This window comes from Aptenodytes forsteri, unplaced genomic scaffold (assembly GCF_000699145.1).
Source record: "Aptenodytes forsteri isolate BGI_AS27 unplaced genomic scaffold, ASM69914v1 Scaffold132, whole genome shotgun sequence".
NCBI classification, from domain to species: Eukaryota; Metazoa; Chordata; class Aves; order Sphenisciformes; family Spheniscidae; genus Aptenodytes; species Aptenodytes forsteri.
The window spans coordinates 1-10,161 of record NW_008795520.1 but is presented as its reverse complement, the minus strand read 5'-3'; the positions used below and the strand labels follow the sequence as shown (position 1 = coordinate 10,161).

Sequence of the window (10,161 nt, the reverse complement as noted above, 5' to 3'; positions counted from 1 at the left end):
TGTCCATTACAACAAGTATATTGGAAGAAAAAAAAAAAAAAAAAAAAAAAAAAAAAAAAAAAAAACGCCAAAACCCACCAACTTTAAAATATTCCTACATATTTCTGAAATATTCTGTAAAATACATGATAAAAAATTACATTTTTCAAGAGTTTATTTAAGGTAACTTCTGGATCTCATTCCTGAGTTCAGCACTTGTGAATAATCAATCAATACCAAGTTCCTGCTAATAAATGTTTACCTCACACCACCATATATCCTCAATATAGACGCATGTCATGTAAAATGTGCTTTCATGTAAGAAGTATATTTTAGTATCACAATGTTTCTGCTGAGGCAAATTAAGACTGTTTTGTTTCTCTGGAGTGTCCAATGTAACAAGAAGAAACTTACTTTAAAAGCACAGCACTAGATACAAACATTTTTCTTCTCAGGAAAACGAGAAAAATTCAAGGAGTTACTAAAAGTTATTTAGAGCACACATGTAATCATCCATCAGTAAAAGCCAATTTCTACAGTAAAAGGTATCTTAATCTTGAAGACAATTACTACAAATTCTAAAAAGGATGAAAGGCCTTTTTGTTCTAGGGAAGGGATGCAGGAGGGAAGGAAGGTTGCATTATACTACAGTGTAGTCTTGTATTTCCTGTTTTTCAACAGTTAGAAGCTTGCCTAAATGTTGTTTGGAATGCATTCCTCAAGCTCACTGCAGCGGGATACAGATTCTGCCATACCTATGGCAAAGTCCCTGCTCCCCAAACCGTGACAGTCCAAGAAGGCTGTTCTTAGCCGCTAAGGACCAAACTTTAAAGACTTCTGATGGTTCAGAAAGGCAATACATACGATCTAAGTCATACTTTTATCTGACACAACAATAATTTTATTTTAATTCAGAAATTAGAAAGGACAACGATCTCAGAAAGGTGGGCATTAATAATACAGAAAAAGCAGCAAGAGGCATAAGGAAAATGTATGAATTCTATACAAACTTGTTAATTTTATATGCGTGCATAAGTAAACACATGGCATGGAAGAAACATGTATTCTATTTATGGCACCCATGACTGAATAACATTAGCAGAGCTAAATATGTGCAGAAAACGTCTAGTTTTTGGGGGTTTTTTTAAGCTTAGAAAATTGAATTGGAATGTGCCTCCCAGACATGCCTCCAAGCCACAAGCTGAAGAAGCAAGAACTACGATTCCAGAGACCAAGTTAGACACTATTGCATACATTAAATTTAATTATCTACCTGACAAAGCTTTTCCCAGTGACATCATGTGAGGGTTCAAATAAACTTGGTACGATTTGCCCTTGAAATCAAGTTTCACAAATTATTTTCCCCCATGACAGAGTACACATACAAAGATACATATACATCTGTGTATACTGCGTATCGCAAATTGAAAACTTGTATTTCAAGAGGTAACCCTCAATCAGAAAGCAGACCTTATCACCAAAGACCAGGCGGGAAACAGTGATTTAGAAAAAAGGGTTTTCAAAAACACAAAGGAATGTGAGTGTACAGTAAAAACCTCTATAAAACACACAGTGTAGAGTAAAAAGATGCACAGTATATTACTATTCACCTATAGTCACTAGTGAAATTGTTTATGTAAAACTTGTGAAAACTGTGGCTTTCTATCACTTTCCATGCTAAGGATGCAATACTAATAGATTTCATGACTGGGTTTATGCAGTTAGGAGTCAACATTCACACTTAAAACAGCAGTATTATTAAAAAAAAAACTGAACAGAAGTGTACAGTCACTGTAAGCACATCAACTCAGTGATTCATAATACAAATGCACATTTTTGATTGACAGAAAAAGACAAGACAGGCCTCCCTTCATGGATATATATATTTTAAATGCATTACTTCACTAAAAGGTGAACCCTGCACCACTTTGGAGATAATTTCAACTGATTTAGCTAACCCAGTGCTTGAAACAACGCTGGGAAATAGTATCGACTTAAAACCAAGCTAAACCAAATTATGAAGATCAGATCATAGAAAACAAGTAAGCCCAAAGTTGAACAAAAACATCCACACAAGAGACTGTACCTATTGACTTAAAAATTAGTTAAATCCACATTTGAAAAGCAGCAGATTTCCTGCACGAGTTCCTGAGTGCTAAGAGTTTAGACAGTAAGAAGTCTAAGAGATTGGTTGGGCAGATTTGAAATATCACGTCGAATTCAGGAGGTAATTCTGCTATTAAATTTGAAACAAGATGTGCACTTCCAGCAGAAAGAGCCAATAGTAAACATTTTTGGTAAAGGAAGAGCCAGTTAGTCTGTTGACAGACAACAAAGCTCCTTCAAACTAACGTGTGAAAGCGTTACCTCATACCATACTGCAGTTCTGGTCTGAGAAAGAAGGCTGGCCGGGGAAACCGCCCTGGCCAAGGATTTCAAGCTTCTCCAACCTCCTCTAATTCTTCTGTCCAAGTTGTTACACCTGCATGTTCTCAGCATCTCCCATTGCTGTCAATTCTACAGCTCAGTTGCTTTTTTGTGATGAGGCAGGGAGAAAAGCCTTACAGTTTTGCCTTTTCTTCCTTTTTGTAAATGCTTTGTAATTTTTATTTCAGGCTTGCAGGATAAATCTCAGAGGCTCACATCCTAAAAAAATGGCTTTTTGTCATTTTTCTCGGCCTTTAAATATTATGATTGAACAACTGACATTAATAACATCCCTGAACTCATCAGCAGCCATATACACAGATAACATAGACAGTATCAGCTATTCAAAGTGCTGCCGTATCTCACTTCAGTCTATCCAGTCTATTTTTATTACTATCAGATTCACCTCAGTTTATGGGTTCATTTACATGACTTGGAAGACAAAGACAACTGCTGACTGCCGTATTTACAGCCACAAGCTATTGAAGTGCATCCTCTACCGTACTGTGCAGAATCTGATCTTCAGTCTATAAAACAGTCATAAAACCAGCAACATCAGCAGCTGTGGAGAAGCGGAAAAACAGGACATACTTCCAGTAGCAAACGTACTGAATTTGTGCAATTGCACAGGGCATGAAACTGAAGTCTGCCAGGTTCTTCTGCAAGAATATAAACAGCCAATGTTTTGACAGAAGGACACTTCTACAGGAGTTATTTCTATAATAAATACAAGCATCCTGAAATGCATTGTTCCAAACAGACAGACTGGACTCTAGAGTACTAAGACCTCTTTTTCACACTCTGAGATAAAGATTTACGAAATTGTAATTTTTTTTTTTTTTCCCAGTGAGATGCAACCAAATTTCAAGCTTTCTACTCAATGGTCAGGTGTTCCTGCAGAGCTCGTCTATGCTGATTAGTTCAGCACGCTCTACGGAACTTCTCTGCTCTCTGGAATAATGACATTCATGAAATGGAAGTCTGAATTCATCAAAGAGTTGAGCACTGGAGGCATATGTTTGAACAGAGTTCTTTAAACCCCAGTACAGTACTCCACAGCCATGAAAGGGTGAGCAGCACTGACAGACATGTAGTACTTTTATAGCAGTCTAGAAAATAAAATGAGGAAACAGATGCTAAAAGACTAAGAAAAGGAAAAGGTATTTTGGTAGACATTTCATGATGAAGAAGAAAGTGGCGTTGTATTCTCGCCTATTTGGCCGAACCAGGACATATCTGCACGTTACTCTAAACTCTAAGGAGGGTCAAAGATCCATAATGACTTGTAGGTTAGGTTACCAATTTCAAATGCTACAGATAGAACTGAACAAGACTCTACTGTCTAACGTGGCTAAATTTCTTTGACGTACACTGTTAATGTTAGACACCACCAGAAACCAGGCAGTAGAAATACAAAGGGATGCTATGGAACACCACAGAGCAGAAAGTGAGGTCACTTTACCCATCGTCCAAACACTATTTCACATAAAAATCATCACAGATTTCATCCACTGCATCAGTGCAGTCAAACATTGAAAGCACAATCAGGTTCCATGCCATTTATCCAATTCACTTTTTAACTATGAGTTCTGCAAGCAGACAGATCAAAGAACGTTTTTCTTTCTACCACAACACTGCTTGTAAACCACCCTATGAAATTTAGTTGTTAACCTTAGCTGGAAGGTTGAACTCTTTGGATGGTAGCACATTCATGATCTATTTGATGTTTGGTCACAGATAGAATAATTAAATGGCAGCTGACAAGACAGATAACTACTTCACGAAGCAGTTTCTTGGAAAAAAGTAAGATAAGCAAGATAGCCTTTCATTTGTCAAAAAGAAACAAAGGATTTACAGTGAGCAATGTTTTTAGTGACTAATGAGAGAACAGTATTAAATATAGTGTTACCTTCGTAAGCGTGATAGTTGTAGTAGGCAAAGTGATTCCTTCTCCCTGGGGTTAGAAACACATGCAGAGGACCCAGGTGAAGGCAGCACCAGCAGGACAGATACCATGCAGAACATGCGGAAGAGGGCAGGAAAAGAAAAGACAGGAAAGGGTGAAACTGTAGCCAGACAACACTTACTCAATTTATAAGGATGAAGTGCATTAAACTCTTTCAACTTTAGAAACTGCATAGAATATAAAGACATCAGTACTACAAAACTACTGAATGAAACAATCCTTATTGTTTAGAAAAGCGACAACAAGCTGTTAGAAGAAAACCATGAACAATAGGTCAGTCCCACAGGCAATGTGCAAAGGCTTAGTACACAGCGTTGCCACCTGTGGCATTTCAGATTGTTTTTCCTCTCAGTTAATGGATGTCTTGCTCCACTGCCCAAGCACAACATTTTAATACTAAAGCAACTAGGCTCCATGAAGAGTAAGAGTTTAGAGCACAAGAAAAGAAATTGAAAGTACCATTAAAAGAACCCAAAATATTAATATGCAAATCAAACCTCAGCATATAGAACACAATATAAAATACACTTAATATATTCTGTGCACTGCTAATTTCATCTGGCCTTTTTTTTTTTTTTTTAAACCACACTATTTGACTATGAATTTAACCTTTTGTTTGCAGTTCTGGTCAAAGTTTTCAGCACCGATTTCCAACTTTGCTTCCCAAAAGGTAAACAACCAGACTTCAAGTTGTAAATCACTTGTTTGGATACCTGAGTGTACCCAAGTTACACTTAATAGGAAAGAGAGCTGCAAATAACTAAATTCCCAAAAATGAAAGTCCTTATCCAAATCTTTAAACATGAAGACAATCGAAATGAAGAGTAGAAGCTGTAGGTGTTTTATTAGTTGTTGTGCTATAAACAATCAAGCTCCCCTGGCTGTTCCCAGATCATAAAATTAATTGTAAATTACAATGCAGCCCAGAGAGTTGTAATGATGCCAAAATAAAACCCAGCCTTGATAGTGATTTGAAGGTTCCATATAGGCTGAAAAATGTCAATTTAGCCAGACAACACTTACTCAATTTATAAGGATGAAGTGCATTAAACTCTTTCAACTTTAGAAACTGCATAGAATATAAAGACATCAGTACTACAAAGCTACTGAATGAAACAATCCTTATTGTTTAGAAAAGCGACCAAGCTGTTATAGAAGAAAACCATGAACAATAGGTCAGTCCCACAGGCAACGTGCAAAGGCTTAGTACACAGCGTTGCTGTGTAGGCTGAAAGAAGTCAGATTTAAAAATTCACGTTCTTGTTCTTTTAAAAATGTATTTCTCATGTGTGGCACTGTCAAATATATCTTACTAGGTATGCTACAATATACTTCTGAATGTAAAACAAACCAGATTTAAGCAGTGCTTTTCTCACCCCCCTCCCCAGAAATCACAAGACAACATGTTAAACTATTTTACTTATTATCAAGTTTTAAGCCCCAAAATCCAAAGGAAGTTGAAGATTGAATGATTTTTTGTTTTTGAAACACTTAAACCTTCATACTTGAAACCATGCTAATAGAGACAAAGTCTTAGTCAATCATTTCTCCCCTTTTTTTACTGCAAACATTTGCTACTAAAATTTCGATATTATAGCAATATGCAGCTCTACCTCTAGGTAGCTCCAATTCAGAATCTGGCATCAGAAGAACAACTGATGGGGCATTCACTTACACTGCCAACAGACTTTCTTATGCTTCCAAATGAAAGTCTTATTTTTGGAAGATCTAAATGACTATGTAATAATGTAATTTAGACTATTAGATAACCAGAATTCTTACCTGGGCTTAATTCTACCAGGTATGGTAGTTTCTCAGGAGGAAGGCAAGAGCCATAGCCAGACCCGTCAACTCTTTCCTTCCCCTTTAATGGCTTTCCATCAGTTATTTTCTTGGATTTCTTTGGGATATAATCAGGAGGCCGCCTTTTCAACTGAAAGACTAGTATTCCTAAAACACAATATTATACATCCTTTGAGTTTCACTATCAGTGAGCAAGCAGACATCCAACATCTGTTAATTTATTAAGTGTTCCATAAGATTACTTTCAGTTTACTAAGTTCCTGACACTTCTTTATGTAGTTATTTCTAAGTTAAAACTATTTAAAGGATTAACAGCATATTTCTCCACAGTGGATAATTTAGAAACTTTAGGATAAAATGTAAAAACCTTCTACTGTCTAAAGATGTATTACTATAAACAGTGCTGAATGAAATAGTAAATAACTCTAAAAGCACCTAGTATTAAAAGTGCCTGAAAACAAACACTAAAATATATGTTCCATTTCTTACTTTACAGGGGGTCCACACCATGGCTTGCAACACCCAAGGCACAAAAATCTCTTAAAGCTTTTTAGACATACCTTTATCACTAGGCCACTCCCTGAATATCTGCAGTGGACACTCATCATCATCAAGAATAGTTTCTTTAGCACCTTTATCATCGGAATGCTGAGTACCAGGAGGCAGCATGACCTAGAAGAGAACCATTATTGGTTTTCAGAGCTGTTAGTGGACAATTAGAACAGAGGATTCAGGAGTACATCTTCTCTTTTTTGTTGTTGTTGTTTATAACAAGAGATAAAGCAAAAGAATTCAGTAACTTGGAATGCATTTTGCTTTCCAAGACTTTTTCTAACTCTCTCTCGTGCCTCTTGTTACCGTTAAATCACACTTCCCAGAACACCAGATATATTTAAAAAGCAAAGGAAAGCAAGTTACACTTAAGGTAGACAAGACCATCTTCAAGAAAACAGTAATATTCCAATTTCTCAACAGCCAAGGGGTGGGGGGAAGAATTATCTGTGGAGGTGATAGTTAAAAAAAAAACAACTGGTTTCCTTTATTATCTCACACACTGGAATCAGCCTTTCATTTTGCTAATGCCATTCCACTAATGCAACCTGCAAGTATCTTTAGAAATGGCAAGACAAGCTGGCAAAGAGAATGTTGTGATACCTCCTGCATCCTTGTCTTACCCAACCTTTACCTGGTCTACACAGAGACTAAGGGCACAACTGGAGCATTTCACACAATTGCTTCATGCTGTCTAGCTTTAAGGAAGAACCAAAACTAAGTATACCTTGGGAAGAGAACCACAGACTGTTCATACTTCTTGCAGCTATATCCTTACAAGGTAGGGGAAGGGGGAAACCTTGATTCATGACTTCTGACTCTAAAGGAGACACAGCCTGCGATTTCATGCACATTTGCATTACTGCTCCCCACAGCGATCAAGCATAAAATACAATGACAGGCAATACTCAGTGCCTGAGTACCTTCTAAGTTAAAGGTAGATCTTTCAAAGCTGAATAAAAAAATAAAATACCTTTTACTCCCTCATTTGTGATCCTAACAATGTTATTTAAATTCGTAGACACCTCTATTTTAAACAAACTGCTCAAAATTATTCCAATCTCTGAACTATGACCAAGGTAACACCTTCTGAAGTAATGCAGCTATTGGCTGCTGCACCCTGCTTCGATGCGGCCCTCAAGAGGCTTTCCACTCTTATTTGTCGCCTCCTCTCCACACCCATTTCAGTGTTAACTAAGATCTCACAGATCCACCTCAAATGTCCTTTTATCTTCTTCCAAGCAGGAAACAAGTACATTTAAGATCAAAAGTATGCAATCGAGTCATTGGCTTTTCCCTAAAACATTTTCTATGCAAAACCTGGCTAAACATAGGACTAATTAAATTATCTTTAATTAGATTTTCAAATAGACAAGATATTATAACAAGGAAAACATTAAAATTTATAAACCAAAGGGAAACAGAAACACATCTACACTCAAATCTTATCTGCCAAACCACTCTTTTCTATTTCTCATCTCAGATTTTAAAATCAATTATACCTAGGGTTTAATTTTGATTAGCTAATTAAAGTAACACTGTGTTTCAAGCCTTATTCAACAAGCAGCAATTTTTAAATTCCAAAGCCCTCGAGACAGAAGGTAACTAGTTACAACACAAGAACTACATGCTACCGCATGCGTACCGGGGCCTGACCAATACTGGACTGGGGAGCAAACCAAAGAAAACCCAAAATGCAGTGAAGTTAGAGTACAGATGAGATGTAAATACATAGGTGCTACTGCTTGACCCTGCTATTACTTCTGCCTTGAAACTTGGATGAACATCTGTACTTGGTGTTGGGCTTAACAGCAGCAATGGTAAGCTAGACAAGCTAGAGAAGAAGGGTCACAAAAGCACTAATCCCCTCATCCTCCCAGCCAGTTACCGTTCCTCCCGTCTCTCAGGAAGTGTGAGCCAATAACTCAGACATACCTCACCTAAAAAAGAGTGTGACTTAACCTGCAGAAAGACACAAAACACCACATCTGAGCTTATGCAGGCCAGGAGGCCTCTAATCATGATGAAGCCATTTTAGAAAACATCTCTGTTTTAGGTGAATGCTGCCTCGGTGTCATTCACAAAGCTGAAATTCCTACATTTTAGAATAATGGAAAAACATGGGAACAAGTTTGTATTATGATTCGGTTTTGGCTCATGGGTAGAGATCTGCTTTCATTTTGAAAAACAGAAGATGCTGTTAAATATCCTTTCATGAATTTGCATCCATACAGACTGCTGAGATCAGGCACAGACATTTCCCTGATTTCTGCAACAGCATAGGAAATGGAGATGGGTTAAACCAGCTTAAGATCACAAGCCTCGGAAGCAGGTTGTCACCTGACAACCTACAAACTGAAATATAATTAGGAAGAATATACTCTGCTTCCTCATACTTGCATCCATGAGCATATACAAATTATCATAAAGTCATTCCAATCTATATTTATTCATTTAAAATGCAGTGAAACATGCAGAAAATACAAGCTAAGAAATTTAAATGAAGTCCATAGCAACTTCGGACTTAACTTCCAATGCATTTGCCGGGATAAACAAGTAAAGGAAGATAATACTCAAATACTTAAGACCCCTGTGGTAAGCAATAGCTACAGATCAAGTTATCAGATCTATCCTCAGCAAAAGTTTCACACAAAAAACCCCCATGCTATAATAGGTCTTCAATAACCTCTTTTGTCATTTTAATGTTTTTTAAATAAAAACCCCTTGTATCTACTGTATGTTTTAATATATCTGCTTATTCAAATGAATTAAATCTTCAATTTTCCTTACAAGCTGGGAACACAGGCTCAAAAAAAAAAAAAAAAAAAAAAGCAACCCAAAAGCAATGGAACTTGCTAAAAAATATTTAATGCCTCATGTCTGCAATGTCTATTTCTTTAAACAAAAAACAAAACACCAAAAAAAAGCAATGAGCAATGGAACTTGCTAAAAAATATTTAATGCCTCATGTCTGTAATGTCTTAAACAAAAAACAAAAACACCAAAAAAACCCACCACCATCACCCCAGGAAACTAATCATCATGAACTGCATGTTTTTGCTTAACATTACAAAAAGTTACTTATGCCTTATCCTCAAGTAAAAAATAAGAGCATGCCAAAACAAAAGCCTAATCAAGATTCTACTTTTAAGAGTTAACTGGTTTGCTGCATGCCTCAAGTCTTATGCCCTAAGTGAATATGCACAGGTAGCTTGGAAGACTGTCTAATTAATCTGACATCTTGAGAGATGTGCAGTGAACCCCATATTATTCAGGGAAACTCAAACCAAGCAAACTGAAACAAACAAAACATATATTGGAACAAACTTGTATTTACTTGATTACATAGAAAAGCACTTTAAAAGTGGGCATAAATGTACAGCCCGATACACCGCAAACCAGGGTATCAAAGCAAGTAACTAACAGGAAACTAC

At 36.8% G+C, this 10,161-nt stretch overlaps 1 protein-coding gene across 2 annotated transcripts in view; it reads right to left on the bottom strand.

Moving 5' to 3' along the window:
- AFDN (afadin, adherens junction formation factor) overlaps positions 1–6,869 on the bottom strand; it is an 84,019-nt gene extending 77,150 nt beyond the window's left edge. For both annotated transcript variants that reach the window (XM_009281753.1, XM_009281754.1), the window contains exons 1-2: positions 6,736–6,869; positions 6,155–6,322 (exon numbers count right to left, since the gene is read on the bottom strand). In XM_009281753.1, the coding sequence (XP_009280028.1) occupies positions 6,155–6,322; positions 6,736–6,844 (277 nt within the window). In that variant the 5' untranslated portion in view covers positions 6,845–6,869. The remainder of the gene's footprint in view (positions 1–6,154; positions 6,323–6,735) is intronic.
- Positions 6,870–10,161: the final 3,292 nt, after the last annotated feature.